Source organism: Peromyscus eremicus, chromosome 12, assembly GCF_949786415.1.
Source record: "Peromyscus eremicus chromosome 12, PerEre_H2_v1, whole genome shotgun sequence".
NCBI lineage: Eukaryota > Metazoa > Chordata > Mammalia > Rodentia > Cricetidae > Peromyscus > Peromyscus eremicus.
Window position 1 is genome coordinate 57224110 of NC_081428.1, and position 26060 is coordinate 57250169.

The 26060-nt window shown below is 36.8% G+C and overlaps 1 protein-coding gene across 4 annotated transcripts in view; it reads left to right on the forward strand.

Annotated features, from left to right (window-relative positions):
- Stxbp5l (syntaxin binding protein 5L) overlaps window positions 1–26060 on the forward strand; it is a 231240-nt gene that overhangs the window by 41061 nt on the left and 164119 nt on the right. For all 4 annotated transcript variants that reach the window (XM_059277086.1, XM_059277088.1, XM_059277087.1 and 1 more), the window contains exon 2: window positions 2224–2321. In XM_059277086.1, the coding sequence (XP_059133069.1) occupies window positions 2224–2321 (98 nt within the window). The remainder of the gene's footprint in view (window positions 1–2223; window positions 2322–26060) is intronic.

Sequence of the window (26060 nt, forward strand, 5' to 3'; positions counted from 1 at the left end):
AGATGTTCTGAGGCTCTCTGTCTTTTGCTGCCATCTGCAGTTGCTCTGGCTTGCTGAGCCAGCCTCTCTCTCTCCAGGACAGGTTCTGGACTATTCTCCTGTATTGCCTTGCAAGTTTCCAATTTCACTTTGATTCTGAAACTAGAGATTTTCTGCCATTCCCAACGTCTTATTAAAGCTGTTCTTCAACTATACCCAGTTTACCCTCCACAGATTCTAGCCAACTAAGGCTGGGTGTTGCTCACCTCCTGCTCTGAAAGTTTTTGTTTAAATCCAACAGAGACACACTTTAAAATTTCCTTTTCTTTTCCACACAAGAGAAACAGCGCCAATGATCTTTTGGCTTTATAAAGAAAATTCATTTTTATTTTTACTTTTCCAACAATAGTGTATTGATTTAAATTTTATCAGGAGATCATGTAATTAATCTGAAGAACCAATCAGCATCACAAATTCTAACAATAAGCTCACAGAGGTTGCAGTCACATAAAGTACGGCATGCTATAAGATTCCTTTTTAGAAATACCATTTGTAAAGAGACGCATGATAAAAAGTATGTTTATTTCTCTATATCATACCCATAATTATTTTGTGAATAGATGGAAGTTCTTACAGTTTGAAGCTGGGGCATGTAGGGATCAAAATTTAAGGAATAAAAAAGGTAAAGTAAGTTAATATTGATGTTAGATTTGTATAAAGATATGAAGTATATGCAACTAGTCTATATATTCCATATACACTTAAAGATGATGTAACTATATATGACATCATACTTCTATTTCTGGAATAAACTATTTGAAATAGTTACATTTCATTATTGGCGTCATTAATAGATTGTACTACTGGTACTTTATTTAGCATTTTGTTCTTATGTTCTTTAGTACATTCCTTTACAATGCTTAAAATAACATGAAATTATATATGTTGTACAGTGTAGTGAGTTTTCTCTGATATTATTACCATATTAAGAGTAGTATTTTATCTCTCATGGTCTTTTGTTTCAGCTCATTCTTCTTCTGCTAATGAATCCAGGACAGCTAGTTGGTTTGTTTTTGTCACTATAGATTGTTTGCATGTCACTTGATTGTCTGACTCTACCTCACTAAAAATATGTACCTTATATTTATCATTGAAATGGAATTTGGGCAATAGAGGGAAGAATTTGAGGTTGATTAAAAACTAAGCAGATAAAAACTAAGCAAGGTAAGAAAATAATTTCAACTCCAGGGAGTAAACAATTTGTGTGGCAGAATAAGAGAGTAGCAATAGTACAACGCAAGTAGTTATCGCTTTGGGAGATAAGCATATAGTAAGTACATGTGCATGTGTAATGGAGGGGGATGAAGAAAATGCTTTTCCTAAAAGTTAGTAAGTAGCAGTATAAAAACTGTTAAGATACATCAAGTAAAAGAACCAAAACAAATACCAGGAGAGAATAAAAATGATTGAATCTGGAAAGGAAGTTATTAAAGAGAGATAGGATAGATGAATTTTAATAATCATGAATTATGTGATTTGTTATCAGCTGTTGATAGTGATAGAAAATAAAACTAAATGGGAGAGAAACAAGTAGGACATAAAAATTGTAATGCATTAGTCATGACACTTTTGATAATCATTCATATTACTGCATCTTTTAGTAATCTCTTTTAATTGTTACATGGTATTTCATTTCATGATTGTACCACATTTTTAAAATTTGTTTATTGATAGGTACCCGGGCTATTTCTGATTTTCTACTATTATGATTAAAATTGCTAGTTTCCTAGTTAAGAAAATAATTTTGTGGGCATATGCCTTGAATTTTCTTAGGTGCATACACAATTGCTAGTGCCTGGTAAAGGTATATATTTAGTTTGTTTACAAGTTGTAAGATAGTTTTTTTTTCTTTTTCAAGACAGAATTTCTCTGTTATAGTCCTGGCTGTCCTGGAACTCACTCTGTAGAGAGGCTGGTCCTGAACTCACAGATATCCACCTACCTCTGCCTCCCAGAGTCTTGGATTAAAGGTGTGTAACACCACTGCCTGGCTGTATGATAACTTTCTAAAGTGGTTACAAAATATTTTGTACCTTAACCAACAGTGTCTGAGAGGTTATTCCATACCATTTTTCTACATTTAAAAGCTAATAATAGCCATCCTGGTGGCCATGTAATAGTGTTTCATCATCATTTTAATTTTCACTTCCCTGACGGCTATTTCTACTATTTACTCTCTTTCAGACAGTTCGGCATGGTTTTCCTTATCAGCCCACAGCACTGGCCTTTGATCCAGTCCAGAAAATCTTGGCTATTGGAACAAGAACAGGTGCTATACGAATGTATCCTTAATTTTTGTTAATTATTCATTCAAGTAAGTAAAGTACTTATAACCAAAAAAGTGCATTGTTTCCTTAAAAATTAGTAACTATTGCTAAAATCACCACTGTCAGATTTCTCACTATATTTTTGTCTTGGAGGTCACTGTTGATGTCCCTTCTTTAACTTCTGTTAGTGCTTGCTTGTGTCATTCTTTTTCTGATCGGTTTGGTTAGATGTTTTTTAATTATGCACAGAGATTGAACTTTTGGACTCACATCTCTTCATTGTTTACCTCTATTTTGTATATTAGTCTCTACTTTGATCTTTTTTGAAATTTACTTTGGGTTTAGTTTAAACCTTTTTAGTTTCTTAAGGTAGAAACAGTCATTAATTTGATAACTTCTTTTATAATAATGTGCATATAGTGTTATAGGTTTATTCCCAAATGCATTTCAATGTCTTCTCTACTTTTCCAAATTAAACCTTTTATTTTGAGATTTATATTTAGGTATAAGAAATATTTCTGAGAAATCTCATGTATTCTTTGACCCAGTTTCTTTAACCTGTAATGTTTTATAAAAACTATTGTGTGATACCACAACTAGGGAGCTGGAGAGATGGCTCAGCAGCAAATGTACTTGCTGCTCTTGCAGAGGGCACGAGTTTGGTTCCTAGCATCAATATGGTGGCTCCTAACTTTTTATAACTCCATTCCCCTTCTGGATTCTGAGGGCAACAGGCATAAAATGGTGCTCATACATTCATGCAGGCACTCATTCGTACACATAAACAAAAAAAATTTAAAAACAATATTCTACACTTCTATAGTCACCTTATTTTGACAAAGAGGAGAACAGTACACATTGGAGAAAAGGTAGTATCTATAACCAATGGTGCTGGTAACACTGGTTAACTACATGTACAAGAATGAAACTAGATCTTTCTCTCTCATCCTGCATAAAACTCAACTCCAGTGTATCAAAGGTCTCAGTGTAAGACTTGATTCCTTGAGTCTGATGGAGGAGGAAGTAGGGAATATACTTGAACACATTGGCACAAGAAAGGAACATTTGTTCACTGTTAGCAGGAGTGCAAAGGGGTGCAGCCACTCTGGATATCAGTGTGGAGATTCTTCTAAAAAACTAGAAATAGATTACTATGTGATCAGCTATACCACTCTTGGACATATATCCAAGGGACTCTGTGGTGGTGGTTTGAATAAGAATGGCCCCCATATGCTCATATATTTGAATATTTGGTTCCTAGTTGGTGGAAGTGTTTTGGGAAGGATTAGGAGGTGTGGCCTTGTTGGAAGAGGTGTGTCACTTGAAGTTTCAAAAGCCAATGCCAGGCCGAGTCTTTCTACCTCTGTTGTGGATTAGAAGTACTGTCTCAGCTACTGTTTCAGCACCCTGCCTGCCTGCCTGCTGCCATGCTTCCTGTCATGATGGTCATGAATTTACCCTCTGAACTATAAGCAAGCCCCCAATTAAATGCTTTCCTTTAAAAGTTGCCTTGGTCATGGTGTCTCTTTATAGCAGTAGAAAAGTAAAAGAGTTGGGTGGTGATGGCACATGCCTTTAATCCTAGCATTTGGGAGGCAGAGGCAGGTGGATCTCTGTGAGTTCGATGCCAGCCTGGTCTACAGAGTAAGTTCTAGGAAAGCCAAGGCTACACAGAGAAACCTTGTCTTGAAAAAAAGTTAAAGAAAAAAAGAAAAAAGAAAAGTAAATGAGAAAAACTCTATATCCTATTGTAGGGAAACTTGCTCATCTATGTTCATTACTTCTCTAATCACAATAGCCAAGAAATGGAAACAACATAGATGCCCATGAATAGATAATAAGTATATGATATGTTTAAAAATAGAATATTATTCATCTGTTAAGAAAAATGAAACTGAATTTCATAGGTAGGTGAATGAAGCTGGAAATAATCATTTTGAGTGAGGCTACCCAGACCCAGAAAGACAAATGTCCCATGTTTTCTCTCATTTGTGAATGTTAGTTTTGTATCTCCAGATATGTGTGTTTCATTTGCAATGCCCATAGAATTAATAAATTATTAAGGTGCTATGTGGAATGGAGGACTTCAAGGAAGAGGAACTGGAACACAGTGTTATAAAGGGCTAAAGGAGAATAATGGAACAGGAAGGGTTTAATGGGGTGGGTAATGGGAGGGCAGGGTAGAGAGAATAAGGGAAAGGGGTAAATAATTCTAAATACTTTAAATAAGTCATATGGAAACCTACTACTGTAGAAACTTCCTAAAATATGTCCATACACATATGTAATAAGAGTTTAAATGGAATCACTCTATAATGGGATAATAATGCTCCTGCTAGAGACAACAGGCTAGCAAATAAAAAGGTACAGTGCCACAAATAGGTTACTTCTTTTGGAATTGTTGGCCATTGAGATCCCATAGATTCTCCCAAACACTGCAGACTATTTCCAAAGCTTTTACCTTCCATAACCTGACAGTAAATCCATATTGCTGAAGACACCGCATAGTTGAGACACAAGAACACAGAGAAATCAAGATGGTACTCACCTGGAAGTTTCACAACTGTAAGCTAGCTTTCACCATGCTGGAAGATGCTATGCATGCTATTGGAGTAGAAAAGCAATCACTTATATAATCCAGCTACAGTAATGATTGACCTGGCAAGACATGCTCATGTGTGCAATGGTGGCATGTCCACTGGTGCAATAGTGGCATGAACAGTATGAGAACAACCAACCACTTTCTGCTTGGATTTAAGGCCCACTCCACAAATTGAAATCCATATCTGATACCAATACTGGGACCAAGAACCTACGGCTAGATAGGTCAAGGGCCCTAGGGAAGAAGCTACTACTATTACTCTGCTAAATGCACATAGTAGAAAACCAACTCCTAATGGCTTATCATTATATACATAGATCAATGTATCTCTTAACTCCCATCAGAACATCTTTTGCAGTAGATGGCAATACAGAGACCTACAACTTGTCAAGTTGCAGAAAATAAGAAACTCCAGAATCCCCAGCTCTAAACAGGACATCCTATTACATCCCTTCCTCCCAAGGCTCGAGAATCATTTTGGAAAAGGGAGTAGAAATACTAAGAGCTGAAGCAGTAGATGACTACAAGGAAGCAGTGACTTCTGGACACAGCAGGGCAGTTGTACATATGAATTCAGAGTAGTTGTGACAGCATGCACAAGACTTAGGCAAGCTTAAGCCAGACAAAAAATCTCAGGACAGAGCATAGAGATGGGCTCAAATTCCCACCTCTAGCTAAGGAGCTATTGATAATTGATAGCTGATGGAAGAAGCAGAGTCAGTTTTCTTTAAGGGTGTCACCCATGGCAGGTTGGTCACACTCCAGTGGAAGGCTGTGCATCCAAGAGTGGGCAGTACCATCTGTATTTGATGGGTTTAAACTCCCCACAAATTTGGGTGGGTAGGGAAAGGGGGTAGACCTTGGAGGAGTAGAAGAAGGGTTGAAAAGTGAAAAACCTTCTTTAATTTGCCCCTTCTCATATCAATAGTATAATAAAATACAAATAATATTTAAAAAGTAATATCATAATCAGGATATACTCTGGAAATGACATTTCTTTCACTATACGGATTCTTCAGGTTGCCTATTTATGGTGACACCGGCCTTAGTTTTGTTTCTGTTGCTGTGATAAAATGCCCTGAATAAAGATCAGCTTAAGGGAGTGAAGGTTTATTTTGGATGACAATCCAGAGTACATTATGAAGGGGAAGCATAGCTGCAGCAGCAGGAGGCCAGCTGGTCACATTAATTGCCACCAGCTGTTTAGGGAGAGGTAGGGCCTCAAGAGTTCCTTCCCAATCCATGAAGGAATGTTGACATGCCCAGTCTTGTGTAAGTCCACAGCAGCTTGCAAAGACCATGTCATATTTAGCAGACAGTTTCATTGGTGCATACCTCCCCATCCTCCTCCTCTTACACATTCTTTCTGTCTCCTCTTCTACAATGTTCCCTAGGCCTTATACGGGGTGAAATAGATGTCCCATTTGGGGCTGATAAGTCAACAGTCACTTGTTTTCAGTAATTTGACCAACTATTTATTTCTTCATTATTTCTCTATTGAGTCACATTTTCATATCTTACATTGACTTTCTTATTCCATTTAGTTGTATGTGCTGTCTTGGAATTCATTCAGGAATGTATTTGTTTCCTCTTTAATTTCTTTGAGCATATTTATAATTATTTTGAGTTCATTATCTGGAATTTTGTCTAAGAACTCTTAGGAGGGGCCATTTTCTAGGATTGGTAGGTTTTGGAGGACATATGTTGCCTTAGTTTTTCACATTACTTCTACTTTTACATTTGGACTTGGACATCTGGAGTTAGACTGTTGGTTGAATTTGTTTATTTTTTTGTTTGGCTCACCTTTTTTTCTTTCAATGGACATGTTTGAAATGTTTCAGAGGTACTATGTTGTAGCAGAACTGAACAATCATTTCCTCTGTTAGACTGGTTTTTAGGGCTCCATTCCCTATGTTCTCCTAGGGAGAATATTATTTGCAATAACAATCCCTATCCAGGGATAGACCCTCTATGAAGATAGAGCCAATACAAAGTATTTACCCCATAAACATCAATCATTATAAAAGAACACTGCAAGTGCTGTATGCATGTTATCACATACTAATTATTGTGGATCTAAGTCAGGGTCTGGTAGGAAGGAAGAAAAAACATGGTAAGACACAGTGGTTAGCACTTGGATGATGGAAAGTAGAGGGGATATCTTAGTTAGGGTTACTATTGCTGTGACCAAAATAAAGTTGGTGAGGAAAGGGTTTATTTGGCTTACACTTCTACATCACTGTTCATCATTGAAGGAAGTTGGGACAGAAACTCAAAACCGGGCAGAACCTAGAGACAGGATCTGATGCCGAGGCCGTGGAGGGGTGCTGCTTACTGACTTGTTCTTCATGGCTTTCTCAGCCTGCTTTCTCATAGAACCCAGTACCACCAACTCAGGGGTAGTACCACCCACAATGGGCTGGGCCCACCCCCATCAATCACTAATTAAGAAAATGCCTTACAGCTGGATATTATGGAGGCATTTTTTCAATTGAGGTTCCCTCCTTTCAGATGACTCTAGCTTGTGTCAAGTTGACACAAAACTAGCCAGGACAGGGGAGAACATAGATAGAAAGGGGAATTTTAAGGGGAGTGAAGGGTGTGTGTAGGTATGTGGGGGAAGGGTGAAGGAGGTTGGCTAAAGATAGACTGAAAAGAGAGGTAAAGATATGCTGTCAGATATCTAAAACTGCCGGATCTCTCAGCAGCTTGAAGCTTAGAGACTTAAAGACCTGAGCAGTCAGTGCTCTTTGCTAGAGATAAAAGAGAAATGAAGCCAGGTGGTGGTGGCATGTGCCTTTAATCCAAGCACTCAGGAGGCAGAGGCAGGTGGATCTCTGTGAATTTGAGGCCACCCTGGTCCACAAAACGAGTTCCAGGACAACCAGGATTGTTACACAGAGAAACTTCATCTCAAAAAGCAAAACAAAGCCGGGCGGTGGTGGCGCACGCCTTTAATCCCAGCACTCGGGAGGCAGAGCCAGGCGGATCTCTGTGAGTTCGAGGCCAGCCTGGGCTACCAAGTGAGTTCCAGGAAAGGCGCAAAGCTACACAGAGAAACCCTGTCTCGAAAAACCAAAAAAAAATAAAAATAAAAAAATAAATAAAAAAAAAAGCAAAACAAACAAACAAACAAACAAAAACAACAAAAAAATAAAAGCAAAAGAGAGAGAGTATATTTTGGGATATGGGGCAAGAAAAGAGCAGGGGTGAGCAGACCTGCTAAATTGACATTGGGCATTAAATGAATGAATAGGTATAGGGAGAGGTGGGTGCACATACAGGATATGCAAACTGATTGCTGGGTTTCAGCTGACATCTCCTTTGTTCCTTCTCTGGTTCCTGAAACCTGTCTTGCTACTGGGAATTGCTCTGCAATGGGTGGTCCCATTGCTGTATTCCATATTTCTGAGGACTATTCTGGATCAGGTTCTACCTTTGAACATGGTTCTAGCTCTGGTTCCTGCTTGCGTTTGGCTATGCTTGTGTCTCTGGCTCTGACTAAAGCTCTGGCTCTCTTCTTATTTGGCTCGATGTCTGGATTTGGCTCCCTACTCCTTAGACTGTTTAAATACATCTTCACCGAGTGGTAATGGGAACCAGGAACAGATGGCTGTGAGGGGCAGGGAAATGAAGGAAGATGGTCAGAGCCACAGGTGTATTTGACATACTTTATTCACTCTAGGTAAGAGATGCCCCTGGGTCCAAGGATACAGAATCACACAAAAGTGGCTCTTGCCAGAATTCATTGCATAACAAGTTACATAAAAAGCACATTTATTCCTTAGTCGAAGTTCCTTGTATATCCATAGCAGCCATCTTAACTAAGTCATTCTGGGTATCTATACCATTGCCATGGTGTCTAAATTTGTATCTGGCACTCACAGCCTTTATTCCCTTTCAGGTGATCAGTTGGATCATTCCTTGGTGTTCTCTCTGTGGAGGAGGGGCCAATGGGAGCCCTTGAATACAGCCATTTCTTTGTTCCAGGTACTAGAGTGTGGAAGATAAAAGGCTATAAGATGTTGTTGGCAGTTCCCTCTCCCTCACCTCAGCCACTCTGTACTCTGCTTCTGCTTCTTGGTTCTGTAAGTGAGTGTGTTTGAGGAAAACCACTTTCCAGCAGGTTCCTTTGTGCTGGCTGGCAGGGCCTCTGGTGGAGCTGAGTTTAGCCAGCCACAATGATTTGAGATTTTCTCACTTGCTCCCCATGGAGATCTTGACCTTGTAAGTACATTGGCCAACCATTCTTTTGCAGGAAACAATATTATTTTCTATTATCTTGACTCTTTTCTTCCACTTCTCAAAGTTTCTTTGGTGAAGATTCTAACCAACCTTCTTACCCAGAAGTCTGTTTAATTTTCTTACATGATTGTTCTGGCTAGAGTATGAGATAATTAGATATGTGAAGATTATGAGCTTTTTTCTTATTCCTGACCTTGAAGGAAAAAACTTTTGTTAGAATAGAAAAGTCTTGCTGGCCTGTAGAGATCTAATATTCCAATTGGGCTGGTTTAGTCACTTTGGCTAAGGGACCACCACAGGAAAGTGGGTTCACCTTAAGTATGCTAAAGAGATAGATGGAATAATCTGTTCTTTAATGAGATATTATACTCTTCCTTCCCAGAATCTTTAATTGCTGGGAATGATGAAAATTATTTGAAATATTTCTTAGACATTTTTTCTTCTTTTTAAAAAATCATTTATTTATTTATTTGTTGGTTTGTTTGTTTATTGTGCATTGGTGTTTTGACTGCATAAAGGTGTCAGATCACCTGTCTGTGACAGTTGTTAGCCATTATGTAGGTACTTGGAATTGAACACAGGTCCTCTGAAAGAACAATCAGTGCTCTTAACCATGGAGCCTCTCTCTGGCCCCCATTTTTAATTCTTTTGAGAACTCTCTGTTCATGTCCCAGGCCCATTTTGAATGGGTAATTTGATAATTTTAGTTCTTTATATATTCTGGATATTAGTCCTCCGTCAGACGTATAGCTGGCAATGATTTTTTTCCCATTCTGTGGGCTTCCTCTTCATGGGGTTGTTTCTTTAGCTGTATGGAGCTTTTTGTTTTTATGAAGTCCCACCTGTCAATTGTTGGCCTTAAATTTTGGGCAAATGGAGTTCTACTGAGAAAGGAGTTTCCTACATCTATATCATATAGGGAATTACCTGTTTTCTTCTAGCAGTTTCAGGCTTCATATTTAGGTCTTTGATTCATTTGGAGTTAGTTTTTTTTTTCTGAGGTGATGGATATGGATTTTAATTTAATTCTTTTGCATGTGCACATCCAGTTTTCTCAGAGCCATCTGCTGAAGGTGCTTTCCTTTCTCCAGTGTATGTTTTTGGGATCTTTGTCAAATATTAAGTGGCTGAAGTTACATGTGCTCATGTTTGCATCTTTGCTTTTGTTCTATTGGTCTACACGTTTGTTTTGGTGCCAGTACCATACCACTGTTTTTGTTTTATCATGATATCTATCTGAAATATATCTTGATATCTGGAATTGTAATTATTCCAACATTGTTCTGCTCAGGATTGTTTTGGATGTCCAGGATCTTTTGTGGTTCTAAATGAGTACTAGGATATTTTCTTCTATTTCTGTGTAGAATGAGATGGGTTTTCTGATTGGAATTGCATCAAATCTGTAAATAGCTTTTGGCAAAATGATCATTTTCACAATATTCTAATCTGTAAGTATGATATATCACTCTATTTTCTAGTGCCTTTCTCTGTCTCTTTAGAGGTTTAAAATTGTCATTGTGAAGTTCCTTCCCCACCTTGGTTAGGTTTATTACTAGATATTTTGTTTTCTTTCAGACAATTTAAATGGGAATGTATCCATGATCTGTTTCTCTGTATGTTTGTTGTTATTGTATAGAAAAGCTATTGATTTGTGCAAATTAATTCTGTACCCTGCCACATTATTGCTGAAGTTGTTTACCATTTCTAGAAATTTTCTGATAGAATTTTTAAGATGTCTCAGATTTTTAATATGAAGCCTGAAACTCATGTATAATATCAAGTTATTTGCAAATAGAGATAGTTTGACTTCTTCTTTTCTCATTTCTAGTCCTTTAATTTCCTTTTCTTGTCTTATTGCTCCAGCTAGTACTTCTAACACAATATTGAAAAAGAATGAAGATAGTGGATATCCTTTATCTCATTCCTGAGTTCAGTGTGGCTTTGAGTTTTTCTCCATGTTCAACAAGGACATTGGCTTGTGATTTTCCTTTTTTGTTTATTTTGCTGTAAATCCAACATGGCTTGGACTTTTCTTGGTTGGGAAGCTTTATTACTGTTTCAAGTTCCTCATTCATTATGGGTTTGTTTAGGCTGTTGACTTCTTGGTTCAATTTTTAATTTGAAAGGAATTCATCCATTTCTTTAGGCTTCCCAACTTAATGGAATACATGTTTTTAAAGTATTGCCTTATAATATTTTGAACTTCTTTGTTATCTGCTATGATGTTTTCCTGTTCATTTCTGATTTTATTGATTTGGATCCTCTCTTTCTTTTGGTTAGTTGGGCCAAGAGTCTGTCAATCTTGTTTAACTTCTCAAAGAACCAGCTCTTAGATTTGGTGATTCTTTGTATTGTTCTCTTTGTATTTATATTATTTTTTGTCATCCATTGCTTTTGAATGTGGTTTGTTCTTGTTTTTCCAGCTTTTTGAGTTGCATCATTAATCTACTTTTTGTGGATTGGTTTCTCCATGTTCTATGACTCAAGTATATGATATCTTTAGCAATAGAGTCTTGCCATCAAGTTCTGAAGGGTAATCAATGGCATTAGCAATAGCTTGTAATGCTTGTGGATCTATAAGATTCCATTGTATAACAACTCAAAAAGAGTTAACCCATTTCTGGTACAGGATTTTTTTTTTTTATTTATTTGCTAGCGTATGATGTCTAGTTGGGGTATTGCCCCCCCCCACATTGTAGGGTAACTCCATTAAAATTCTTTTTAGGTGTGTATGTGTATATGAATATGTTTTCAGAAGTTATTACAGTAGCAGGTTTCCATATGGCTTTTTTTGTTTGTTTGTTTTGTTTTTCAAGACAGGGTTTCTCTGTGTAGTTTTGGTGCCTGTCCTAGATCTCACTCTGTAAACCAGGCTGGCCTCAAACTCACAGAGATCTGCCTGGCTCTGCCGCCCAAGTGCTGGGATTAAAGGTGTGCACCACCACTACAGCCCAGCTCCATATGTTTTTTTCAAAAGGCCTTTAGTGTTAGTTATTCTCCCCATGTTCCTTCCTCTATATTCAGTAGTCTATTGGATAAAGGCCCTCCCATCCCACCTCAATTTAATCCTTCCTGTTCCATTATTCCTCTTTAACCTTTTATATCTTTTAGTTGATGAATGTAACCATATTGGTTACATATTAAGGCAACTCCATGTAGTTAAAAGGGAGGTTTATTTTGTGGGGTAACTTACAATTGAAGAGATAGGTTACAGGGTCTGGGAAAGGTGAAGCGCAGTCCAGCGGTGTTCTCTGGAGAACCCTGCTCGGTCTACCTCCAGCGTCCAGGATTCAGGAACCAAGAGAGCAGGCCACTCTGGATCTCAGGTCTTCAGGGGTCCTGTCTTGGCTCTGCCTTGTTGGCGTGACAGTTACTGAAGCCTCAATGGGGGTAGTACTTCCAGGTCAAAGCTGGAACAGCTACCTGCTTCATAACCATTTACATTTAAGGTCACAGCTGAGTCAAAACCATTACTACTGTTATTTTTGTCAGTTTTCTTTTTGGTGTTTTGAATATCTAGTGTTTTTTTTCCTTCCTTTTTTATTGCTAATTGTGACTTTGTGGTTTATTGCTCTGATAAGGTTTGATTCTTTCCTTTTTCACTGTTATGAATCTCTTCAAGTGAGTTTTATACTTTCATGATAGTAGTTATCTTTTGCTTTTGGATGTAGGGTTTCCTGAACCATATTTTGTAATGGTCTAGTGGTGGAGACCTTCTTGAGTTTTTGGTTTTTTGAAAGGTCTTTATTTCTCCTTTGTTTCTGAAAAGCTTTGCAATATCTTGCTTGGAAGTTGTTTTCTTCTAAGATAGAATGTATTATTCTGTTCTCTCTTGAATTGTAAAATGTAGGTAGAAGTTTCTGTCCTGCCAGTCATCTCCTAAATAACCACACAGAGACATTATTAATTATAAATGCTCAACCGATAGGTTAGGCTTGTTACTAACTAGCTTTTACATCTTAAATTAACCAATATTATCTATGTACTGCCACGTGACTTGGTACCTTTTTTCAGTATGGCATGTTAATCTTGCTACTCGCCATGTTTCCTGGTGATTCTGCCCTACTTCTTTCTAGCATTCTCTCAGTCTGGCTCTCCTACCTAAACTATTCCTACCTAGCTAGTAGCCAGTTGGCACTTTATTAAATGAATGAGAGCAATAATACATCTTCACAGTAAACAAAAGAATTATTCCACAGCATTTCCCCCGTTTATCTAATTAAAAAGGAAGGTTTTAAATTTAACATAATAAAATTATATATAACAAAAACAGTTATCAAGTAAGAATTATAGTTACAATATCTAGTCCACTTGTATTTGGCAAATTTAGAAAAAACACTCTATTATCTATCTTATCATTGTGAGCCTAAAGTTTTATACCTAAATTATTTTTTAATCATAACTAAGGAAAACTATAAGTTTAACTATTTAGTATTTAACTCCATCAAAGAGTGTAATATTGCCTAATAACAGGGACATCTGGCTGCCTGTACAGTCACCCAAAGTTCCTCTGTGACATTGGAGGAGAATCCGTCTTTGGCCTACAGATATTTTTGAGAAGCAAGGAATCTTGAAGGACTGTCCTACCTGTCTTAGCAAAGTTTGTCAGTCACTTTCTTTTGCATGCTGCTGGCCCAATTTGGACAGTATTCTGTCATCAGTCAAAACAATGCCTAAATTGCTAACTTTTGTTATAAGAAAACAAACTCCATATGGAGTTTCTTCAACACTCATCATCTTTTTTTTTGAAGTAAATTGGTACTGCCAGGAGCAGACATGTCTCATTGTCATGGAAAACCTCAGGTTATTAAACCTCTTAATGCCATATTCTGTAGGTCTTTGAAGTGTTTCAAGACCATCTATCTATCTAAATATATATGTTTAGCTTTGAAAACATACCTAATATGACTACAAGTTTAATTATTATAGATGATTAACTTCTAACCTGTATTACTTATACATTTTTAAATGAGCTTCATAAGCATAATCCCCTAAACAAGAGAAGAAACATATATACAGTGTAACAAAAATAACTTTAAATTTATCAATAAACCAAAATCCATACCAAGGTAAAACATTTTGATGTTAATAGTTGCTTTTTGGATTAAAGTAGATTCAATAATCTACCTTTTTATCTCATCATTTCTATATTATAACACCTTTTTTCTTTTGAAAGAGATCTTTGAATTTAACTCCTTTGTTTAGCTTTTCTTCTGACCATTACCAATAACAACTTATAACCAGTCTCCCTTAACTGATGGCAAACATCCATAACCCATCTTTTGGGAATGTGGGTGTTATTTTCTCTAGACTGCTTCCTATTGTCTGGGGGCACTGGCATCCTTGTGGGACCTTGAGAAAGTCAAGATAATGGTCAAGTCCTGGCTGGAGTAGTCTGTGAGGCTGAGCCATCTCAGCCAGTAGCCTTGAAACTGTTCTGATTGCAGCACTCTGGGGAAACTGCAACAGAGGTTCTGTGAGATGTTGGATCACCTGGGCCATTCATTTTTATTAGTGTCTTGTCCCCTTGTTCTGAAAATATATAAACTTTTAAAGGTAACATATATATCTGCATTAATACAAGTATAGATTGTGTGTTGTATACAAGTTAGCCAAAAATGAATTTTATGTTTGTGTAGGTAAGACTACATGTTTTATAGTTATTTAAGGTTTATTTCTTTATGTCCATAGCCAGGATTTTCAGGGGGTCTTCCTCGATCAGACTTAACCTTTTTCAACCCTGAATGAATCCATAGCCTTTTGTTTTCTGTGAGAACAAAAGCATAATCCTCTTCCCCAAAGCAACACACATTTTGACTTCCATTTTGAAGTTTATTTAATTTAGCAGTTTCTATAATTGTGTCTCTTAGCAGCTATTTTTCATTCATTATCAATCAAAAATTTCAAAAACAACACAATAAGAAAGAGGAACCAGATTCTCTGTGTATTTCCCATCTCTATATGGCTTATTCTTTTTTTAAAATTATTTTACTTCTCTCTTTAACAACTATTATTTTTAAACTATTCTTTTTTTCTATGACTATTATCCTTTTCCCTTTTCTTCTCAAGCCTATGTACATTTTTAAGCACATTGTAACCTAATTAGAGGTTTCTTTTGGCTGAATCTGTCTTTATTGAGCATCTGTAGTGTTCTCTGATCTCAAAACCAGCTATGTCAACCACTGGCAGGGTTCATCTTAGTGTGTGGTGCTAGCACATGGTGACAAGCTCCATCCCACAGGCAGCCGCTGGGAGACACATCTCTGTACTGAGGCTGGCATGAGACTATGAGACTAGGAAACCACATTTGGCTTCATTTTTGTGTGTTTAGAAACTTTTTAAAGCTTTCCCACGTCTTACATAGAAATTCAGGCCCCATGTTAGAATGCCATTTGTAGGTGGAAGTTTCTGTCCTGCCAGCTAGCTCCCAAATAACCACACAGAGACTTATTATTAATTATAAATGCTTGACCGATAGCTTGGGCTTATTACTAACTACTCTTATATTAAACCTTAAATTAACCCATATTTCTTATGTATGTACTGCCATGTGGCTCAGTACCTTTTTTCAATATGGCATGTTAATCTTGCTTCTTTCTGTGTCTTCTGGTGACTCTGCCTTTCTTCTTCCCAGTGTTCTCTCATTCTAGCTCTCCAGCCTAATCTCTTTCTTCCTAGCTATTAGCCAGTTGGCTCTTTGGCAAATGAATGAGAGCAACACATCTTCACAATGTACAAAAGGATTATTCCATAGCAGTACAGTGTTACTGAGAAACATTTTACATTAGTGGTGATATTCTTAAATGTGACTAAACATTTTATTCTTACACCTTTTAGAATTTTCTTTGTCTTAAACCTTGAACTTTAATTTTGTGTGTGTGTGTGTGTGTGTGTGTGTGTGTGTGTGTGTGTGTGTGCATGTCTGTGGAAGCCAATTAATGTCAACTGTCTTTCTGCATTGATCTGTCCTTTATTTATTGAGGAATGGTCTCTTGCTGAACCTGGAGCTCACCATTTCCAGCTAGTCTAGCTAGCCAGCTGGCCCTAGAGATCCTTTGATTGTGCCTCCTGAGTGCTGGGATTACAGGTAGCCACAGTGCCTTGCTTGTTTTTTCTATAGGCTTGGAGAAGCTAGATGCTCATGCCAAAAGTGAATTTCACTAGGTTATCTCCCCAGTCCAAACTTATACTTTCAGAGTTTAACTTTAATATGCTCTGATGATGATCTTTTCAAGTTATGCTTACTAGAGCCTAGTAAGTACCCTGTATCTTGATAGTCATTTTCCCTAAGGTTAGGGAAATTTCACCTATTTTTTGAATAGGCGAATTAGTTAACTTTTCATGTTGCTGTGATAAAATATCTGAGAAAAATGATTTAAGGAATGGAGGGTTTATTTTAGCTCACAGTTTGATTGTACAGTTTATTATAAAGAGCAGAAGTCATTGCTGCAGAAATGTAAGTCATCACCTTGCACAGCCTTGGTGCAGAAGGGAGGGGCTTGGACCTGCCTCGACTGAATGTGCCAGGCTCTGCTGATTCCCCATGGGAGACCTTGACTTGGAGGAGGTGGGAATGGGGGGTAGGTTGAGGGGAGTGCTGGGGGTGGAGGGAAGGGAGGAAGGGAGAATCTGTGGTTGGTATGTAAGATGAATAGAAAATTTCTTAATAATAATAATAATAATAATAATAATAATAATAATAATAATGATAATGATAAAGAAATGTAAGTCATCTGGCCACTTTGCATCTACTATCAGGAAGCAGAGCAATGAGTCCTGGTATTCCCCTTGCTTTCTGTTTTTTATTTGCTTCAAGACCACAATTCCTGGGATACATTCATCATGGATTTTCCCTTCTCAGTTAAACCTTTCTGGAAACACCCTCTTAGCATCACTTGGAGATATATTTCTATAGTGATTCTAATCTAGCAAAGATAATAATGAAGACTTGCTATCAAAATAGGGTTTTTTTTAATGCCCTTCCCCTTCATGTACTTCCAAAATTCCAAAGTATGTTTATCTGATGTCTCAAAAAATTTCAAAGGCTGTCTTCATTCTTTTTCATTATATTTTTCCTTTTTATTGTCTGGGTAATTTCAAGAGACTTGTCTTCGGGTTTGGATGTTCTTTATTATACTTAATCTAGTGTGTTATTGGGGCTTTTACCTCTTTTAAATTTGAGTTATTGAGTTCTTCATTTCTGAAATATATGATTTTAATTTTCAAAATCTCTGTCTTTGCTGCATTTGCCACTCACGTTGTGAGTTGCTTACCTTGTTTGTTGTATAACCTGTCTTCGTTCTCTTCAATTGAATTCGTTTTCTCTCGAGTCATTCCTTTAATTTCTGCCTTGGATATTGTACCCTTATCCTTTACTTTGAAGTCTAGAGCATCAACTGTTTCTTTGAAGTTGTCATGTTAACTTTTCTTTTCTTTTCTTTTTGGTATTTTTTGGTAACTCTACATTAAGGTTTATGTATTAGGTGAATCATCTGTCTCTGCTGTTTTTATAAGATGGCCTTTTTAATTCTTATTTTTTTAGTTTTGAGATTATAATTTAATTACAACACTTCTCCCCTTCCTCCCTCCAAACCCTCCCACATATCTCTCTTCACTCTTCAAATTCATGGTCTTTATTTTTTTAAGCTAACTGATATTGAATGCATATATGGATATGCATATACATATATATTCTTAAATATAACCTGTTCAGACCATGCAGTGCTACTTATATGTATGTTTTCAGGGCTAACTGTTTGGTACTGGACAACCAATTGGTATGTTCCTCCTTGGGGATAACCATCTCCCCCATTCCCAGCTTTACTCAGTTATCTGAAGTTCTTCATGTAGGGTTGAGTCCTTGTGGGCTTTTCTCTGGTCAGTTTACATGTTCATTGGTGTCATCCTTGTTCAGTCACATTTAGGCAGTCATGTTGGTGAGCCTCTATGGTTATAGCTTCTGAAATTACTAGAAGACACAATTTCACAGCAAACTCCCTGATCCTCTTCTGTGATGTTCCATGAGCCTTCGATTTGGGAGTGTGTTTTACATTTAACCATTGAGACTGGGCTGTAGAACTTTTCATTTTGGAGGCCTCTGGAGTACCTTGCCAATGATTTGAGTGGCAATAATGAAACATGGGAACTCCCTGCTGTGTCTTTCCTGAGGTTACTATGCTTTCTACATTTTGGCCTTTCTCTAAGCTTGTTTATAGAACTACCTCTAGAATTTTTCATTTTATGTATGGTGACATTAAGAGGAATGAAACAACTATATTTTGGCAGAAATGAAAGATTCTAGCTCAACATTTTGTATTTATTATTTGTATTAATTGTATTTTCATTCTAATTCAGTTAAAAATATTTTTAAAAATTCTGCTTGATTTAGTTTCTTAATCTCTGGGTTATTTATATTGTTAAGCCTTCAAGTATCACATATTTTTCCAGTAACCTTTATATTAATTAGTCCTAATTTAATTCTGTTAGGGTAAGATAATGTACTTTGTATAACCTGAATCCCTTTCAATTAATTGAAATTTTTCTTTATAGCCCTGTATATTGTCATATTGATAAATGTTAAATGTGTTTGCAGTTGTTGAGTAGATTGTTCTATAAATGTCAGTTAGGTCAAACTGATTTATGGTGTTGTTCAAATCTTCTGTGTTTGTACTGATCTATCTGCTTTCTCATTATTAAGACAGTGGCATTAAAATCTCTTATTACAACTATAGATTGATCTATTTATATTTATAGTTCCATCAGTTTTTGTTTTATGCATTTTTAGCTCTGTCATTAAATATATAAACAGTTAGGGGTAAATCTTCTTGACAAATTTAAATTTTATATTAGTAAATGACTTCATGTTCCCAGTAATATTCTTTGATCTAAAATCTAGTTTACCTAATGAACATAGAAACTCAAATTCTCTTTTGGTTAGTCTATTATACTAAGACTATAATATATCTTTAAAAATATATAGTCTGTTTTTAATTTACTGTATTTTAAAATTTGTTTTTGTAGGGAGCATAAAATTTTTGTTTCTAGTTTTGTTGAATAGTTTAATAATCTCTGTTTTTGAAAAATAAAAAATATATTTTATAATGTTGAAAATAGACTCACCTTTTAATGATTATTCTTAAGATTTATCACTTCTGCTATATAACGTATTTAGTTAAATTTTACTTCAGAATTACTTACTGTTTTATTTTTTTATTTTATGTGTGTGGCTGTTTCGCCTGGATCTATGTCTGTGTACCACATACATGCCTGGTGCCCAGGGAGGCCAGAAGATTGTGCTGGATCCCTGGAACTGGAGATACAGATGATTGTGAGCCCACTATGTTGGTGCTGGGAATTGTATCCAGGTCCTCTGAAAGAGCAGTCAGTTCCCTTACCAGCTATACCATCTCTCTGGCTCCCAATTTTTTAAAATTTCATTTTTAAAGCTTATCATATAGTAAATTCATCTTTTAAATTTTGATATAGTTTTATGGTGTGTCTTCGTTAGAGTTTTATTGTTATGAGTAGATGGCATGACCACAGCAACTCTTACAAAGGAAAACATTTATTGTGGCTGGCTTACAATTCAGGGGTTTAGTTCATTATTATCATGATGGGAAGCATAGAAGCATGTAGGCAGACATGGTGCTGGAAAAGTAGCTTAGAGTTCTACATCTGAATTGGCAGCAGGCAGAGAGTGACACTGGGCCTGCTTGAGCTTCTGAAACCTCAAAGCTTGCCCTCTATGACACACTTCCTTCTATAAGGCCACATTTCCTCTAACCAGGCCACACATCCAAAAATACCACTCCCTATGAGGCTATGAGGGCCATTTTCATTCTAATCACCACATTCCACTCCCTGGCTCCCATAGGCTTGTAGCCATACCATAATGCAAAATGCATAATCCAAATGTCCCCATAGTCTTTAACAGTCTCAACCCTGTTTAAAAGTCCAAAGTTTCTTTGGAGACTCATGGCAATATCTTAACTGTAACTTCTATAAAATCAAAATAAAAAAATAAATCACATACTTCCAGCATGCAATGGCATAGAATATACATTACCATTCCAAAAGGGAGGAAAGGAAGTATAGTGAGGAAATACTGGACCAAAGCAAGACTGAAAACCAGCTGAGCAAACTCCAAACTCTGCATCACCATGTCTGATGTCAAAGCACTCTTCAGATCTCCAACACCTTTCAGCTTTGTTGACTGCAACATACTTCTCTCTCTTGGGCTAGTTCTACTCCCTATTAGCAGCTTTCTTTGGCAGATATCCCACAACTTTGGCATCTCCAACCTATTGGGGTCTCTAAGGCAATCTAGGCTTCACCTTCACAACTTCCCATAATGGCATCTCTAGATCTCCTGGCCTCAGTGGCTTTCCTTAGTCATGGAAGGGGATTCCATAATCCCTTTCTTGTATCCTTGATTCTAAAGCTAGGACTACCTGGCCAAGTTCTGCTGCTTGCTGGGGCTGGATCATGGCCCCATCATTTAAATACATTTTCACCAGCTTTCTGATTTCAATGGTTTCTTTCACTGCCTAAGCTTGGCTGTCCTGAATCTCGAATTGTAGACCAGGCTGGCATTGAACTCAGAGATCTGCCTGTCTCTGCCTCCAGGGTACTGGGATCAAAGTCATGTACCACCATGCCTGGTCCTAAAAGCTTTTCTTTAATTCCTTTCACAAGCTGGAAGCTTAGCTGGGTTGGACCTTGCCCTGAGGTTACCACTCCCTTTATTCCATTTAACGTTGGGCTTTCTGTAATCTGTTTATCTCTGTAAATCTTTGTATCTGTAAATCCTGTTGAATACAGGATTTAGCTCCATTCCACTTTCTGGTGTCCCTTTTCTCCTTAATCTGTGTATTTTGTATTTTTCCTTACTCAGCTTGCTCCTTTTTCATTATAGATCTGCATAAGAGTTAAAATTAATAACCACAAGACCACATAGTGGTTTGAATGAAAATGGTTCCCACAGACTCATAAGTGGCATTATTGGAAGTGTGACCTGGTTGGAGGAGGTGTGACCTTGTCAATAGAGTCAATAGTAGACTATTTTGAGATTTCCCCTGCCAACACAATTAATCTAAAACCCTTCAATTTAGCCTCATGCAGATTATTCAGACAAGGGCAAAAAAAGCCATATTCTTAGCCAAAATATTACAAGAATGGTCTCTATGTTAGTTATTTAGCAGCGCTCTTACCCTGTGAGGAAATGTCACGAAACATGACAGAATCCACTAAATAAGAGAAAAGGACAGACAAGTGCTCAGGCCTGCAGAAGAGACATGTGTAGAGAAGGAGAAGAAGAAGGAAGCCGGGAATATGGCGTGGGCTTATAAAGGCTGGGTGGCGCACGTGTACACAGGTCGATGCGTTGCGCACTCTTACACAACCATGCAAAGCCACAGGGTCCTGGTCACGTGAGACGCCTTGACCCGGAAATGGCTATTTTGACCTGGAACTGGCTAGGCAGAAATGTCTAGGTCCTCCCGGGCATACGCAAACATGCCCAACCGTGGGTGCGTGTTGTGAATCCATCACTCTAGGCCACATACAAATATTATTCTCCTCTGAAACCTCTTGAACCAGGCTCTCAGAGTTCAAATCACCCTCAGCATCACTATCTTCCATGCTCTTACTAGTACAGCCTATTAATCTGTACTTAAAGCATTCTACTGCTTTTCAAATCTGAAGTCCCAAAGTCCAAACAAAAGCAATGGCCTAGTCCCTGGTATGAACTTCTGTCTTGTTAGGGTTTTATTGTTGTGAACAGATATCTTGAACACAGTAACTCTTATAAAGGAAAACATCTAATTGGGGCTGGCTTACAGGTTCAGAAGTTTAGTCCATTATTGTCAATGACAGGAAGCATAGCAGCATGCATGCAGACATGGTGCTGGAAAAGTAGTTGAGAGTTCTCTACATCTGGATCGGCAGGCAGCAGGAAGAGAGTGACCCTGGGCCTGGCTTGAGCATCTGAGACCTCAAAGCTTGTCACTTATGACATACTTCCTTCAACAAGGCCACACCTCCTCCAACCAGGCTACACATCCAATAATGCCACTCCCTGAGTCTATGAGTACCATTTTCATTTAAACCACCACATGGAGTTAAGTGAAAGTTTGATTCATATAGCTATTAATGTATTAGGATATGAATTTTATTATTTGAAAAAAAACATGTTATTTCATATTCAAGACTTTTCCCTACCTGTAACTATAGCAACCATGTTTTCTTTCACCCATCAATATAGCTTTTTCTATTAGGAAAATATTTTCTAAAACATTAGAAGATGACATTAAGAATATTGGTCTGTAGATGTCTTTTCAAATAAGACTTTTGGTTCATGTAGTTATTAGAGCAATGGTATCGTTGATAAATTTAGTAAGAAAGTATTTGTTCTTTTTATGTAAGTTATAAAATTAGTCTGGTGTAGCTAGAGTTTTTCTGCCTTGCCCACAGTCAGGACAAATCTCTGTCTACCGCCAGTCCCACAGCTGCTCAGACCCAACCAAGTAAACACAGAGACTTATATTGTTTACAAACTGTATGGCTGTGGCAGGCTTCTTGTTAACTGTTCTTATAGCTTAAATTAATCCATTTCTATAAATCTATACCTTGCCACGTGGCTTGTGGCTTACTGGCATTTTCACATGCTGCTTGTCATGGCAGAGGCTAGCAGTGTCTCTTCCCACCTTTCTGTTCTCTCAGTTCTCCTCTCTGTTAGTCCCACCTATACTTCCTTCCTGGCCACTGACCAATCAGTGTTTTATTTATTGACCAATCAGAGCATTTGACATACAGACCATCCCACAGCAGTCTGGTCTTTAGTATTTTTTAAATTTTTGATAAAATTCACCTGTGAAACCTTTTAGACTTGGAATTTTCAGTCTTAGAAAGCTTTAAGTATCACATTTAGCCTGGTCTGGTAGGGCCAATCTATAATCTAAACTACTTAGAAGGCCCAGATAGGAGGCTTACAAGTTCAAATGCAGCCTGGGCAACCTAGTGACATCCCATATCAAAATAAAAATAAATACATGTATAATTTTAAAGGCTATACTCAGTGGTAGAACACTTTCCTGTCATGCTTAAGGCCCTGAATTCAATGCCCCAAAAAATTAAAAATAAAAAATATTTTAGTATTTATAATATCATTGTTCTCCTGAAGAGTTAGTCAGCTCTTGTCATTTTTTACTTGAGGATGGCAAGAGATAACAGAAGGGCCATGTATAGCTCTTTAAAACTTCTGACTTGTTATTCACATAGGTAGACTAAGCACTGTTGTTGAATAAAAGCCTTAGGTGTTGGCAACTAAGAACAGCTGTTTATATAACAATTGTAATGGCCAAAGGGATTTATCAGGACACTGACAGTATCTGCTGCAAATCAGAGTGTTTTGCCCTCATTTATTCTTATATCTTGTGCTGTTTGTTCTGTCGCTGATTCCAATAAGCTTTACTTAGTTACAATATGTTAAAAGCTCTTCTAAGGAGAGGCTTAGCATAACAAACTATAATTCTCTTCTGTCACAGTTACTTCAAGAGTATAACTAATACTTATTAGCTCATTTTTCTAGCATTTTAAAATTAAGTTTGTTCTTTACCATTTTCATACATATATACAATACATTTGGATTCAAAAGTCTCCTGTAATTTTTTTCTCTAGATTTTCTTACTGTCAGCTAACACTTCTGCAATTTTAAGTTGCTTTCCTGGTAGATTTGCCTAGATCTTCTTTTCAAGGTTATTAAGTGCTTGTCAAGCTATACCTACTACTGGACATGGAAGAATTAGGAAACTTCTTCTGGAACAATTTTTATAGCAGTAACTATTGCTTCTCATAAAAATCAGGGTCCACATCCAGTTAGGTCATTTGGCATGATGAATTTAAAGTAGCTAAGTGGTAATTTTAGCTTTGTGTTTACTGAAATTCTTGTTATCTCTTTAAAAGCATTGCCTCCTCTTAGAATTAGTACTTCTAGTTCAAAAGAGATTAAATTTGTATGGATGTGTTTATTTTAAAAGCACACTAAATAATTTACTGAGAAAGCTGAAAAACTAGTCCAGGCAAGCTTCCAGAACCAACACTATACACTGCATAAAAATTGCCTGAGTTTGATTGTATTTGATGCTCTTAAAAAAAACAACAGCATCTCTAACTACATGTCAAAAGATCTTAGGGACCTCAAAGGCTAAATGATAAGAGGCAATCATTTCATAAAAGACTTTATAGGGCATGTGGTTAAGATTGCATAAGAAATTTGGATATTTTTCTCATGGTGGTGAATTTAAAAAACAGATGTAACATTATACAATATGTACTGTAGAAAGATGACTCAGGATGAATAGTAGAGGATAAATTGGAAATAAGGTATATTAATAAGGTTCTCTAGAGGAAATAGTCACTAGCGTGTCTGCATATATGTATCTTTCAATTAATTATCAGTCATTTTAAAGAATTGGCTCATATATTTATGAGAGTCTCAAATCTAAAATCTAGAGTAAGTTGGCTGGCTGGAAACCCAGGAAAGAGTTCATGTTGTAGCCCTGTGTCTAAAGGCAGTCTGGAAGCAGACTTCCTTCTTAGGGTATCTCGGTCTTTTTTCTTACGAATCTCAAGGATTTGAAGAGGTACATTCCTATAATGGAGGGAAGTTTACTGTACTTAAAATTTACTGATTTAGATATAAAGCACACCTAAAAAAATGCTTCCCTCGAAAGATGTATGCTAGCATTTGACAAAAAAAAGGAGGGCATCATAGCCTATTTAAGTTGATGTAATTGATGCATTAAAATCAACCATTGTACAGGGAGACCAGTTAAGATGGAATGTGAGATGATCTGTGATTATGAATTTCTAAAGAGTATTTCCTTGATCTTAAACATTACCAGATTCTCTGTAACTACCATTCTACTTTCACCATCAACTGTTACATTTTCATGTAACTAAGGATTTAATTTTTGAAAGATAAATTATAGTCTTTTCTTTTTGTTACATTTTATACATTTGTTAAATTAGGTAAATTGAAATGTAATCATTGAGAAATATAAAGCAGATTGTGAAAGCATGAATTAAACTGAGTAATAAATTACTGCCTTAAGATCTTGAGATATTTTATCTTATTTAAATCACTATATTTTCGCGGCATTTTTGTGTTTGTGTTTTTTTAAATCAATTTATATGACTCCTTTAGTAACTGCAAAATATCAGCAGGTAACCAAGCTTTAGATATTACTTAAAAATGGATACCTATAAAATAACATCTGTCAAGATTGAAAATGGAGGCTAGTGAGGTGGAGAAGGAAAAAAAATTGTTTGCTCCTAAATTTTACGAGGTAACTTTGCCATAATGCATACCTCTTATATTTTTTCACTCACGAACTGACCAATCAAAATGACATGTCCACACTTTTTACTTTGATCCTTAAGTAGCTATGTTCTTTCTTGTAGCTGACCATGTACCAAGAAGAGAGACTAAGTTCTGTAACCCCCAACATCCCAAAAAAGCAATTTGTGAATATATTTGCTGATGACTAAGTTCAAGGTTCCTTTTAGTTTGTGCACAGCACATTATTTTTTTCAGTAGCTAGCTAGAGAAATTTCACTGTTACTCAGAAGTGGAGATTTAGTGTACACAGAGTAAAGACATTTGCTAGTTACATGGTCACCTGTAGTAGTCATATGGACCCTTATCCAAAATTGACTCTGATATTGAAACTGATGACATTTCACTTATGTGAACAGGGTAGGAAAAGATTTATTTATTACATAGTTGAGAGAATTGGGCAGATCTCTCAAGCACATCCAAAATGAGAAAAAGAAAGAAAATTGCTTGTGTTTTAATTGCAGTTCCAGTGTGGGATTAGGATCAGAGTTGCACTATTAGGGAAAGAGTT